Source organism: Belonocnema kinseyi, chromosome 8 (assembly GCF_010883055.1).
Source record: "Belonocnema kinseyi isolate 2016_QV_RU_SX_M_011 chromosome 8, B_treatae_v1, whole genome shotgun sequence".
Lineage (NCBI taxonomy): Eukaryota > Metazoa > Arthropoda > Insecta > Hymenoptera > Cynipidae > Belonocnema > Belonocnema kinseyi.
Window position 1 is genome coordinate 100,698,584 of NC_046664.1, and position 15,005 is coordinate 100,713,588.

General features: G+C 34.8%; 1 protein-coding gene across 5 annotated transcripts in view; it reads left to right on the forward strand.

Moving 5' to 3' along the window:
• The window catches only part of LOC117177859 (RNA-binding protein Musashi homolog Rbp6), a 673,300-nt gene that overhangs the window by 589,138 nt on the left and 69,157 nt on the right, over positions 1-15,005 (forward strand). For all 5 annotated transcript variants that reach the window (XM_033368883.1, XM_033368884.1, XM_033368881.1 and 2 more), the window contains one exon: positions 11,773-11,855. In XM_033368883.1, coding sequence (XP_033224774.1) covers positions 11,773-11,855 — 83 coding nt within the window. The remainder of the gene's footprint in view (positions 1-11,772; positions 11,856-15,005) is intronic.

Below are 15,005 nucleotides of genomic sequence, written 5' to 3' on the forward strand. Positions count from 1 at the left end.
CACAGGATGCGCAGAAGTTAAGATTGAATTTCTGTCTGAATTTGATTTTTCAGATCAAATCAACCTCTTCCCTAGCTGTACTACTCGTTTTGCCCCCGGTCTTCACTGGCAGGGATTTCAATGGCGATGGTCTCGAAGCAACCTAAACGACTCGTTCCTCTTAACGATCGCACATCGACTCTGCAGTCTGTAAGATTAGGTTCAAGCAATTAAACGATTTCGAGCTGACTCCTATCTTGATATTCTTGCACGGCTGCACGGAACGAAAGAAGTTTTGGATCATTGGAGCTACTCTCCTCCACTTAATAGAAGACGATAAAAACTTGGAATGGAGGAAGGACATTCTGAAAATGAGTTCCGACTTTGGAACTCAATACTGGCAAATATACCACTTTATTATGAATTAGGGAATTTAAGTTTAAGATTTATATCTTCGATTCTTTTCTTCATCCTGTCGAATATATCCGAGTCACGGATATCCGACCGCGAATTAGTTCCAAGCCTGCTAGTAACTAATCTTCTTTGGAAAACGAAGGGAGAGCAAGAGCACTGTCGCAGAAACGAGAACGGGGGCAGCTGGAGATAATTTCCAGCGCGTAATGGGATGCTCCTCGCTTCTATATTCAAGTACAATATGTACGTGCAGCCCCGATTCTAGTAGTATTTAAATGACGCTCTCGCAATTACGACTAAGCGTTATGAACTTTATTGTACGTAGTTCAGCCAACAATAATAAAACGTTACTCGAGGTTTATAAATATGTATGCACGCCTACGAGAAAAACTCTTTCTCGCTACGTTAAAGGCGTTAAGAGACTGATGCCAATAATCGATAATGGAAGTCCCACTACCAGCTCTCACTTTGATACTCCGTGTGTAATATTTTTTAAGACCTTCAAAGCAGAAGCCATAATGTGCTCACGAGAATGCTAACAAAGCAGACGAGACTACGAGTTGATGCAACTTATTAATATTTTCGGTAATCGGGTATACTCCAAAACGCTGAAAAAGAAGAAGATGAATAAAAATTTATTTCTTTATTTACTTTTGTGCAGAAATAAAGGTCAAACTTTTTTTTCTTTCTACGTATTCGGCTTAATACATATATTTTTATATGCAAGAATTTTGCCTGGGGCTTACGTTGAAAAGAACTCTGTGGCTACTTGATTGGATTAGATGCACTTTAAAGCTCATCTTCTCTGGTCACATCGCTTACACTTAAGCCTTGAATTTCTCGGATTATCGGTGAGAGCAAAGCTGGTAATTTAAATATCCGTTAAGAAGAAAGGAAAAAGCGAATTTTTAGATTCGAGTTTGGCCTGCTTTTAAAAGGAAATAGGAAATGTCCAGTTCTCGTGGATTGTGAATTTTCCAGAAGAAAGTTTTGCATATATATATTACTTCACCGCAACCAATCCATCTAGTTTTTATCTAAGCTCCTGTTTGTCTCGGATAATAGCGTCAATCAATTAACTACGTCCGATTCCCTATTGCAAATAAACTTGTTACTAAATTGGATGCTTCGCAGGGGACATAACTAATCGGAGTGAAGATGTGTCAGTGAAGCCTTAAAAAAATCACCTTCCTGATCAAGGACTTATTTAATGAAGCACTGAATGAATCACTGAACGGAGAACCTCCTTATATTACCCAAATCGTTATTCTAATAAATCCTAATTAAAAAGAAACTACACGAGAAATCCTTCACTTTCATTATGAATTAATGTATAGAAAGAATTGAATTCTCTGATATTAGGCGTTTGAAAGGGGTGGATTAGTGGCGATGTCAAGAAGGAAGTGAGAGAGGGTAATAAATTGGAATGAAAGTCACGTTGGGGAATTCGAGGTCGTCGCAAGCATCGCAATAATTAATTCTATAACTCGATTTCACGTTTGCGTAGTTCCATGCACCAGCTACAAATATAGATATATTCCTACCAACAAAGCAAGTTCGTCAGGTTAAATCTGTATCTAGAACTCTTCTTACGACTTGAAATGTCGTATATAGTGTGAGTTTTTTTAGTAAGGAAGTACATTGAAGTAAGAGTTTTTTGTGTTAAATGTGATTTTTCAAAAGGTTTTAAAATTTTTACAGACGTCCAAGCATAGGGAAGATTTTGCAAACTGCATTGTAGTATAGTGTTTAGCGTTTCGCTTAGTATACGACTACCGTCATTTTCTATTTGCTTCCTGTTTCTCAGTGCTGTCTTTTTTTTAAGATTCTCCCTTCTTCGCTTTTCACCACAACCACTGACTCCCGGAGATTAAACGGGCAAGCTACGTTAAGGTACTTTCATCGCCAAGAAACGGAAAAGAGATTAGACGACGGAGAGATTAGGCAAACGCGTGCTTGCAAGCTGCTGTTTTATATACGTGCCCACCTGGTACCCAAAGCCCTGTTCTCATTACCTCAAGAAAGTGAAAGATAACGAGTAAGCCGTGCTCAAAATGGAAAAGAGTGTCCTTAGAAAGAGAATCCTTGAACAAGTCTTCCCATACAGGATTGAAAATTTTAGCTATTACCATTTTTCAACGAATTTTTCAACGAAAACTATTTTGCGGTAGATTCAATTGACCTTTTCATTAAATGTCCCGCCTTCTCCCCCAGATAAAAATTGTAGTTCTGCTACTCTCCGCTGATCTGACAACAATTTTAGAGTTACATTTGAAAAAACGCTTCATCCTTTCGCGTACTCTATTGTTTGTAATCTCATCTCGTATTTTTTGCTTTCTGTGACCTACAAAGAAAATAAAAGAAGAGTAGAACTCACACGAGAGGTGAGACAGGCACAGGTATCTCCTGGGATATTTTTATATTTTGAAAATAATCCCACTAATTGTCTTGACTCACACGAGAGGTGAGATTGTGCATATATTTTTTATGCTTTTATTTTTAAATGCAGATAACAAATCTCAAGATGAATCAATTCCTGCGCAGAATTGAAGCAGCCCTGTTATTTCCTCATTAAGAAGCCTGTCGTTGGTGAAGAGATAATATTGGTTTTGAGAGAAGATGCTGCATCTAAGGCGCCTAAAGAGGTGTTACTTTACACACCTCATTTGTCTTTCGCTAGAAGAAATGGCTCAAATCAGGAATTTCTAACAGAGAAAAACAGGATCTTTCAGAGGATTAGCCTAGACAAGGCAATTGTCGGTTATAAGCTCGGAAACAGAATCCAGAGGTGAGCGTTTTTCTAAATGATGCGGGGTTCAAGAGATATAATCCTTTTGTGAATACATGCAATTTTTTTGAATCAGCCTTATCTGCTTTAAGCTCTGCGATGAAAAAAATTCGTTATAATGAAGGAACACCAGTAAATAGGTAAGTTCTCTTGAAGAAGAATTTTAACACAGCTTAATTATACCCGAGAATTACCACACACACACAGTCTGAGGCAAGGATTTAATACATTCTACCGGGTGTTCCGAGAGAATTTCGGCATATTGTAGAAGAGACTGAGCACGACCATTTTTTATTTGGAAAAGACCTCGCAGATAAAATTAGAGACGCAAAAGCAGTAGTAAGAATAAGAAAAGTTTATCAACCTTTCTTAGACTTTTCAGCGATAAATATGCAGCTCAAGTTTCCAGGGGTCTTAGAAACATGAATTTCAATTCTCCTGGTTTTCTGAGTCAATCGAGATTCCAGAATCATCGCAGGAATTTGAGGTTGAGGCAGTAGGTACGCTAAAGAAGTTTTTAAAGAATGGAGAAAAGATTAGGAAGAATAATTTTATTCTAGAGGGCGTTTCTGGCTATACAAATGATACTAGTTTTAGGAACTGAAAATAAGTTAAAGGGATAATTTCGGTAAACTCAGGTTGCAGTCAATAGGCTCCTGTCTATAGATGCAGTTGAACCATGTTGCCCAGACCCTGGTCAATTCTTGTCAAAATATGTTTTAATTAACCAACAAGATGAATCAAAAAGATGTATTCTAAATTCAAAGGAGTTTGGTGATTTTCTTTGTATTGCGCATTCACAGCAATTAGATTATTACCCTATTAGACTAATACACTCATTGAATCACTTGTGGCTGCTGATCCGAGTATATAATATGGAAAATTGTATTTTAGAAGCCTAGAAAGAGAAATATTTTTTGCCTTGTCGCTTCTAAATGATGATTATGCTCACCCGATTATTTGACTACAAGAAACTGTCAAGGGATATCTGCATTGGAGGTAAAATAGTTTTAAAAACGTAGCATTTCTTTAAAATCCGGGATCTATGTAAGAGCGACTTTTTCGGATGCTTCAAAAACAAATTTTTGTGCGTCTTTGACGGTGAAAGTTTACATGTTATTAAAAAGAGGACAAGTTACTTTTAGGAATTGATAATAGTACTACAATCACCTATATAAATAAAATGGAACGAGGGCACTATGTAGATTTAAATCGAATTGCAAGGGATATTTAAAGATGGTCCATGTGAATAATTGCTTCATATATTCCTTCTATAGATAACAAACAAGCAGATTCACAATCAAAAAAATTGAACGTAGATACTGAATGGAAGCTCACGGGTTTGGCTTTTCGAAAAACAGAGAAGAGTCTTGCTTTACTAGAAATAGATTTATTATTTTTATGCCATAATCATAAGGATGAAAGATACTGTGCATGGAGGAGAGATCATGATGCCTTCACAAATAGTGTTTTCAACAGTCCTTGGTCTGATTTTTTTGTTTATGCTTTTCCAACTTTTTCTCTAATTCTGATAGTCTTCACAAAATTTATCCATGACAAGGCTGAAGGTTTGATAGTGGTGCTACAATTATGTGGTTCCCAATTTTTGAATCTCTTCTAGTCGATAGATCCGTTATTTTTATACCTTTAAATGATATATTAGTTTATCCTTTTGGGTTTCTACATACCTAAAAATACGGCAGACATTTTGGCTGCTTCGCTTGGGGAATCAACAATTAGGAAATATAAATCACCCTTAAGAAGATGGTGAAATTACTGTTTCATTGAAGGTCAGGATTCTTTTACTGGTGACCGTAACTAGGTTCTTTCTTTTTTAACGGATGGGTTTTAAGTAGGAGCTTCATATAGAACTCTTAATACAGCGCGTTCAGCTATCTCCTTAGTTTTACTGAATTCACTAACTAATTGATTGGCTTGTTTTTTCAGGGCCTATATTTTCAACAATTCACGGGAAAACTTATTATTTTGTTAGCTATGGGTACAGTACATAGAGTTAAAACATTGTCTTTAATCAAGATTGTTAAGAAATATGTTCAACCTTCTGGTGTTGGCATTAACATAGTTAATTTAATTTAAGGCTTCCAGAGTTGGAAAATCACAACCGAAATATTTTATTCCTTTCTTCACAAAAAATCTGTCTTTGTGCTTGGCTAGATACTTAGTAAGGTTCTTAGAAATAAGTGAGAGTTTGCATAAGAAGACGAAAAATTCAGTATTGATCAATCAGAAATCTTTCGCGGCAGCTTCAGCTCAGACTATTTGTGAATGGCTAAAGAACATCTTGATTAGTTGCGGATTACAAGATTTTGCTGCACATAGTACGCGTCTCGCTGCTACTTCTGCAACCTTAAAACATAGCTTAGGCATAAGCTCAATTAAGAGTACTGCAGAGTAATCTAAAAAATCGAAGACGTTTGCACGATTGTCAGGCACGCGAGAATTTACCAGTGGTTTGTGACATGTAATTGGTAATCGAACGAACTTACCTGTAAGTGTAGTTCGGTTTTAACTATAAGGTAGGCCGAGTTACAGAAATTACAACCCCTCCAGTGAAATTGATAAAAAACGTTTATTTCTGTAACCCTGCCCTACAAATTTCTAATCAGGACACCTATGCTTTAAAATGTATGTAATAAGAAACAATAGAGGCCACGCAACGATGGCGCTTTTATCAAATGCAAGTCTAAAATTGTGGCTAGATCAATGGAAAGTAACGAAACTACAATAATTGTAATCTCTCGATCTCTGTCCTTCATATACTTACAATTGAATTTTACTTACTTGTAAGTTCATTTGATTATCAATTTTCTATTATCTGTTGCGCAAGAGCCCTATCAGATGAAATACACAACGAGGCACCTAATTTTTGTCCCTGAAAACTTATTTCATCTTTGGGAAAGAAATTGGATAAGGCTGTTGGTTCGTTTCAAAAGTGAGCAGTCAGCAGTTTGAGAAAACATAATAAATTTCAAGAGCCGTAAGGCAACTTCGAAAGACAATGCTATTTTTACACCAAGTCCAATTGATAGGCAGTGGTTTTCCACTTAAGGGAAGAAAAAAAGTACGAACTCGGCTCCTTTGGATCTCCTTGTTACGGTAGAGACAGATGTGTTCATTTCAATGAAACAAACATCCTCATACATCCTTTTCCCTAAAATATCTCCCTAAAATAAAGGAAGGTAATTCCTTTATTTAAATTATAATAAAAATTAGTTATAAATAAACATTTTTCAAGAGAATAAAATAAGTCTTCGCAATTTACCCGACCGTAGTAGATTTATCTTAATGAAAGCTTCTCTTTGTTCTTAATTCAAACATGAAAGCAAGCTTCATTACGGTTCTCGCCCATTGTTAGTTGCTGATTTTTTCCAGAAACATTATTAGAAGAGGTCAACATGTGACGATTAAGCACTTAGAAACCTTGCATGTATCATTTTTTCAATATTTGCCTTACCATTTTTACAATTAGAAATTTTTTATACCACTATAATAATAAAGATAATTTAATTCATTTTGAATGTTTGGGATAAAATTAAAGGAAATGAAAATAAAAATGAAAGAACTGAAAGAAAAATACGTTCTACGAAATGAAATATTAAGAAACATTAAAGGCAGCCATTACAAGCTTGATTTTCGTGTTAGAATTTCGCAGTTAGAGGGTTCAAAGAGAAAAAAAAGGAGGAAATGGCGAGAGGTTGAGGGATGGTTCTTGTGCCTTTTTATGTGGTAAGTTTCGTCCACGATTTTGGTCCTCTTTCTACTCTTTATTTTCCCTCTTCCTTCTTCTTCTGAAGCTACTTTTTCCTTCTCTCTCACAGCTCCCCTCCCATTTTCAAGTATAATGCGACCCTGCCATTGTACCGACGAGTATGTTAACGTTTAAAAGCTACGCGTTTCAAAATTTTACTGAGCATTGAGGGTGATAAAAGGTTTCTTTGAAAAGCGACATTCCACTACGATTTGAAACTTGTAAAATGGATACGGCTTAGACCTCAACTCTCTTGTTCTCGCTGTTCCCAGTACTACTTCCCGCTTGGACTCTTTCAACTTCAAGTTAGCGAAACTGTGTTCATTTGGTTGTGAGAACTTTAGTAATGCATTCTGACTAGGGTGCTTGTGCTCGAATACTTAAAGAGAATTATCTGGCAAAGAGATTTCATTTTTACTGTATTTCTGGAACTCACTTATGGTATATTTTAAATGTTAATAAATAAATAATGAGAGCTATTATCTTTAATTAATTATATTTAAAACAATGCACTGATTGGCGACAATATTCAAATAATCATGATTGTATCCATCCGTTATCTAAACCGAGATGTTCCGCTGCAATAAAAGCCATAATAAGACCCCAATTATACGGTTGACTAGCTACTGATGTCGGAAACTGTAATATTATCACTGATGGTTGCTAATACACTAATCAGTTGTTCAATCACATGAAGAAGCGACTACGAGAAACAGAGGCACGATGGGATCTAATTCTAAAGTTTCGATTTCCAGACACACTCGGCATTTTCCTCGAAACTGAACCAGCAATAGGTTATGCGAGAAAATCTCTTCTTACTCTTTTCAGTAATTTCTATTTTTATAATTAGTAGTCCTCATTACGTACAGATCTACGATATCATTTCACTAAAAATTCTAAAACTAAAATTGTAGAGAACGGTTCTCGAAGGACTTACGTTTAAATTCATTGAAAACTTTCAAAAACGATCATTCCGATAAATACGGCATCTTCCTTGGCGGTTTATATTATCTCGAAGAAATGAAACCCAGTCTAAGTTGATAAATTTACATTTTTTTGCTCTCATAGCTCTGAATGATAATAAATCGGTATTTCCGAGAAAAAGCCTTGTCATAAAATTAGAAAATTTCTGTGAAAGTTTTTGATGATCTTATTATTAATATGATTTGAGGTTTTTAACCCCAAAGGTGATTATAAAGCGTCTTCATTATCGAGACGTAAAATCAATTGTGAGGAATAGATTGGAGAGCAGCCAAGTTTTAAGTCCATAAATGCTAGATGTCGTTCGTCCGTGTGATAAGGTATTAATCGATTATGGTAACGGGCGGAGACACTAGCGCTGAGGAAGCGGTAACGTAAGCTTGGTAACTCAACTCTACGGCCGATCGTAACACGATGGGACGTTTATTGGCTACTAACTTCCTGTCCCGAACCGATGTGGCCTGGCCTGGCCAGTAATAACCATTGCTACTGAGGCTTTACGAGGAGACTTAAAGCTCCTTCTTTCAGCCAAACGCACCATGCCGTCACCTATCACCGTTCATCTTGGATCCCAAATCCTCAAACTTCACTGATAAAAGTGTCTACTTCCCAATTATTTTTCGATTCCATATCCAATCTTTATCACTATCTCTCAATATTTAATCATATTCTAATAAAAATATTACTTCCTTAGTGTATCCTGATTACAATTTGTCGAATGGAATCATATCATCTTGTCTGAAATTGTGTCCAAAGATTGAATGAGCAGTTTTAATTTGGCAGCTTGACGGTCGATTTTCTGAAAAAACTCTCAATATTGCGCTTCCGTTTATGACAAAACTAGTCCATTGTAGATAGGCATGAAAATGAAAAGGGCGTTTGAGATAAATGGCAAGCAGCGGTTCAATTATTCGAGGCCTTTACCTTCATCCTTTACCCGTCTAACTCCGTACTCTCCTTCTCACCTAAACCTTCTAAAGTACTCTATCTCTCTTTTTTAATTGACACTCTCACATCCTTCTGCATTGATTGGCCTTCGTGAAGTACTGATGATCGAGGTATAAGCTTGGAAAAACGTTAGACGTGTGAGAGAAGACTACTCTTAAATCATGTCATTTCCAATGCTCTACGAGTCAAGTAACACACTAAAGCCAACACTTTATGGCAGACGGACGAGTCCTGGTGTAAAACTACATTAGTTTCTAAGGAAGGTCCTCAAAGATCAACTTAAAGCTTTATTTGACCAAATATTTCAATTAGTACCCTTTAAAGTTGCTGACGCGGACCTTTAAATTCTTAAGGGTCCAGCTTGGACACAATTAAGCCTTTAAAATCTTTGGGGACCACATTCCCGGGTAGTCGATTACAAAATTAGTAATGATACCCGAATTCAGCAAGTTGAAATGAGATAATTAAATATTTTTTGTAAACAGGTATTTCCTGGATAAAAATGATATTTTTTTATTTATGTGTATTCACATTAATGACCATTCTGCCTAACATCTGATGACCATTACACTCGAATGTTTTACTGAACTCCTAACTAATGTTAAGGTAAGCGGCGCACGTGCGTATGCAAAACTGCATCCGCCGAAATTAAGGTGATTAGTTTCCCAATTGATCTTCGAATTAACGACTAAAAAGTTGATCACGAACTATACCAATTCTTTTGCAAGGATTGAGCCAGGAATTTAATTTCTCAAATTTCGATAGAAAAGTTGTTTTGTCATAAAAGTAAGAAGGAAAGTAATTATGAAGCACTTACTTAAAGTTTCTCTTGAATTTGAACATTCACATGGTGATAAACGAAATGGGCAAGATAAAAACCCTTCTGGTTTCAAGATAGTCATGTATTCACAAGAGAAATGGTATATTGTATGATTCAAAATAATAAACTATTCAAGAATTGCTAGCAAAATAGCCAAGTGGAAGTTGTTCATTTCTCGGGATCTGCAAGGAGGTTAGCTGGGAGAGTGAAATCGCGTTCGTATAAGCGGGTTTTAGAGCTGCCATTAAGTAGTGATGGTCTTGGAGGGTCGGTCGCCTCGACCCGCAGAGCTGTGGTTGCCGCAGTAAATCAACAAGTTGATATCTACTACTCAGCTCGAGGCCACATCAAGCAGAATATGCATGTCTGTATAACGGGTGCGACCATTGTGAACTTCATCCTAAATATAAATATTAAAATTCTTTAGCCAAAACGTGCGTTCGGTCGGAAACACTGATACCAACTCTACGATCCGAAAAAAGTATCATCAAAAGTGAAAATAAATTCTAAATTTTAGCTTAAAATAAAACTAAAATGTTAAATTCTAGAATAGCTGGTACCCCCTTTATTTCCTGGAAATTTTGTTTTTCCAAAATCAAAGTATTGGAACATGAACTTGAAGTAAATTCGAAGCGATTTAAAAAAAAAACATCAAAATTATTGTTGATTGCATTATTATAACCTGTCAAATATGGATCTACCAAAAATTTGAATTTGCCGTATTTAACTTACCGTTTAAGTCCTTTTCCAATTCCCGGCAAGGTAAAAAATTATAAATAAGTGTAATTTGAACTTTTATTTACATATGTTGACATATTTTGCTGTTTTTTTTGTTCATAGGAACCATTTTACTTACAAAAAAAAGAAAGAGCTGCTAAAGTTGTTAAAGAAAGAGTTGTTTCAAGTTCTAAAGTACCTCGGCCCCTTTTTCAACTTTTAAAAAATTACTAATGAAATTTTTATAGTAGGTTATACTGATGATGCAATTTACAATAATTTTAGTGATTTCTTTTAACAAATCGCTTCAAATTTACTTCAATTTCATGTTCCAATACTTTGATTTTGAAGAAAAAAAATGTCCATGAAATAAAGGGTGGTCCCAGCTATTCTATAATCTAACCAACTAAAAATAAAAGAATTTCGTAGCAGGAGAGAAATATCGTATAAGGTGTTTCGCGAGTATTTTTTCTCATTTAAGCTTCATAACTGTTGCTAATTTGAAAGCCTCCTATATAGCATATCTTTTTAAGAAATTATAATGTATTTGAACTTGGTTAATTCACTAACACAACAACTTTGCACACCTACTATACATGAGCGACGTAAAATTAAGTATCTTATTTTAATACTTTTTATTTGGTAACTTTGCTTGACATTTATTTGAGAAAAAGTTGTTCAATCCCTTTCTTTATCAAAGTTGTTAAAATTTGTCTTTATCTTTATATGAATGTTAAAAATATAATTTTATTTGATTGCCCCACTAACAAAATCTCATTTGTTCATCAGTGGTTCTAATCCTTACTTTTTTCCAGTAGGTGAAAATTTTTAAAAAATAGATAAAATACTTTCTAATGTATTTCGTATTTAAAATATTCTCTCTTTATAAATAATTTTCTGGCATATCTTGAGCACACAATTTCAAGTCACTGCAATACGGAAGCACTAACTCCTGGTTATCTTAAGTGATATCTCTCTTGAATTCATAACTGCTGCACGCTGGATAACTCTGGATCTGAATTACGGGCCCGAGAGAAGCTCATTCGCGAAGTATGAGATTAAAATCGTCCAGAGACAGATGGAAAGTTTTTAATAATCCTTGATTCTTGATTAAGTTAAGACTTTTGAGAGTTTGGTGACTGTCCTGTAGGAGACATTTCAAAGAAAGGAGATTTAAGTTTTATTTTTGTAGGATGAAGATCATCATATAGAATGATATAAAATATCCAAATGACTGCTGAGTTGTTTGAACCTAAACTGTACCTTATTAAAAAGATAGTTATTTGCTATGAGGCAAAAAGATAGTCTCTTGTACGTTTCTTTTCACTAAAAAGCTGCTTCTTATTTTTGTTTCAGGTTTCGGCTTCGTCACGTTTCAGAGCGAAGACGTAGTCGACAAAGTGTGCGAGATTCACTTCCACGAGATCAATAACAAAATGGTAAGTGTCAATTTAATGTTTGACTGTCAACCAAAATCTATGTAGGTTGAGTCGGATTTAAACGATATTTATCTTCCGCTAGGTTGAGTAGGGCATCAAGATGTAGATTTATATAAAATAATTAAGAATTACATCATAGTTATTTGCATCAGTACACATGCACACCTCCCAAGAATCGTATAGAGTGAAACCAGAATATATAGAACTGGATCGGAACTTTTGCAATTGTTTGTTTATACCCTTCTACAGGGCGTGATAAGTGAGAAAGCGAAAATGTAGCTACAGATGACTGGATAATCTTGAATTTCGCTAATTACCTTCAATTGGAGCTAGCTTAAGTTAGAGAGAAATTTGCAATCTGAGGAATTCCTATTAATTCTTAATAAGCTAGACTCAAATATTTATAACTGATCATTTTCAGAGTATCGGTTATTTTCAATTTTCTTAGAAACTACATATTTTACACAAAAAATGGAAAATGTTGAGCTGCATATATTATATATTCAATGTAATTAATTTTGTATTATTCTATAAAGTTGATATATCTTTACTAGTAATAAGTATTCAACGTCTCCGTTTCACTTAACTCGGCTGACTATAATCTGATTTAACTACTTGATAATATGGTATGCTACATTCAGAGTTTCTTATTTAGTTTTTAAATGAATTTCCTGGCGAAAAATACGTTTTTATTCCTTCCAAATGATAAAAATGAGACTTATCTGCGAGTATTAGGGCCGGTTCCATCAACCTCGGTTAAAGATTTAATCCTCGGTTAAAGCTAGTTAGGCGTTCCACCTCTTTTTATCAGCCGGTTAACTCGCATTAACCACCGTTGAATCTAACCGGTCAAGATTGGTCGGTTAGGGCGATTTAATCGTCCTTTAACCTAAAAAGTGCAGTGTCGTTGTGAAATATGGAGTTTTTGGAAGAAGTTTTGAGGTCGTCTGATCGTTGCAAATGCATGAAAAATAATGTCGAATTTAATAACGCATTAAAAGTAATTTGCTGACAGTATTAAATAATCTTTGAATATTTTGAGTCATCTTTTCGACATTTTCCATTTTCTAAGTAAAAGAAAACTGAAAAACTGCTTTTAGATCAAATATCCGCTGTGTTAAAATTTTGAACAAAAATCGCGAAGTGCGTTCGTTTCGATTGTAAATCGGGATAAAAAGTAATCGGGAGCAGGACAAAGCTAACAAAATTCAATTTTTCAAACCACCAAATGATCTAAACATTATTAAATAATTGTTAATTAAAAAATTTAAAAGAGTTTTTCTCTTTTCATAAAATTTAGCTTACGATTTAGGACAAAAGGGGAATTTTCATTATAATTGTTTTTAAATTAAACATGAACTAAAGGATCTTATTGTAAATAAGAAATCGCAACATAGAAACCAAGTTTTAAAAATAATTTGCTAATTGCTATTTTATCCATTTTACATTTATTTATTCTCATCTATTAGCGCATTTAACTTTTGAATTATTTATCATAATTTGTTTCATCGAATGTACAGAAAAGAATGATTAATAAACGTTTATTTTCATTTGAAATGTTTAAATTATGTCTGTTAAAGAATAATTTAATGAGGATATAAATTATTTTACAGTTTTGGATGACTGTAATGTAATAAATAGAATCAAGCTTATCGTGAATGAAATTTTATCAATTTTTTATAACTTTATAGTACCTTTTTTAAATTTTATAACTTTCTATTTTTGAATGATATATATATTTTTTTAATTTTGCTATTAAACGGATAATAAGACTTTGGGGCCACCCATATACCACGTGGACACTTTAGGGTGAGGGGGGGTTGGCAAAATTCCACGCTTGTCCACGTGGGGGGCCGGGGGGGGGTCGAGCTAGAATCCACGTGGACACACGTTTCCCTAAATCTGCGGAAAATATACTGAAATGAGACAAGGTATACTCTAGGTATACTCCAATTTTTATATTGTACTCACGCACAATATAATTTTTATTTTTATTTTTTTTACCACTTTTTCTTTCAAGTTCAAATTAAGTTTAAGCTCACGTTCCTAAGCTAATTCGAATTTTTTCAGCCAATTCATCGCTCCTTTTGGACTTTTTATAGTCCGGGAGCTCGCGACAATTCCATGGACGTCATTTGAGTACTCATTAAAATTTCAGATTCTTTTGTCTTCATATGTCAACAGTTCGAAACTCGTTGACTGGCTAACAGCTGTTGGTGCATTTTGCAACAATTTATCGTTAAACTGTTCGGAAATTCTAATGAAAAAACGTCATTTTAGTACTCTTCAAACCCACGGGGAATGATTGTTTGGATGTTAAAAACTAACAATAAGTTTGACTGGCAGCTCCTTAGTGGTGCCAAAGTTAACTAACAGACTGTGAAACATGTTACAAATTCTAGTGAAAAAACGTAATCTTAGTACTCTTGAAACCCATTGGGGATGATTTTTTAGGTGCAAACAACTACCAAGAAGTTTGACTGGCAGCTCCTGAGTGGTGCCAAAGTTAAGTGGGAAACTTTCAAACATGTCAAAAATTCGAGTGAAAAAACATCATTTTAGTACTCTTCAAATCCATCGTGGATGATTGTTTTTAGTGCAAACAACTAACAAAGAATTTGACTGGCAGCTCCTGAGTGGTACCAAAGTTAACTGGGAAACTTTCAAGCATGTAAAAAATTCGAGTGAAAAAACATCATTTTAGTAGTCTTCAAACCCATCGAGGATGATTGTTTTGGTGCAAACAACTAACAAAGAATTTGACTGGCAGCTCCTGAGTAGTGCCAAAGTTGACTGACATTTTAATCAGCAACCGGATGAAAGTTTTGTCCTTTTCATTAACTAAAATTTTAATCTATAGGATAGTTCTATAAAAATAATATGTATATAAAAAAGAAACTACCAAAATCTCAGTTTTTATGCAAATTCACAGCTCGCAACAATGGGTTTCAAGAGTAATAAAATCACGTTTCTTGACTTGAATTTTTGGCATGTTTGACAGCCTGCCAGTCAACTTTGGCGCCACTCAGGAGCTGCCAGTCAAACTTCTTCGTAGTTGTTTGCACCTAAAAAATCATCCCCAATGGGTTTCAAGAGTACTAAGATTATGTTTTTTCACTCGAATTTTTCACATGTTTCACAGTATGTTAG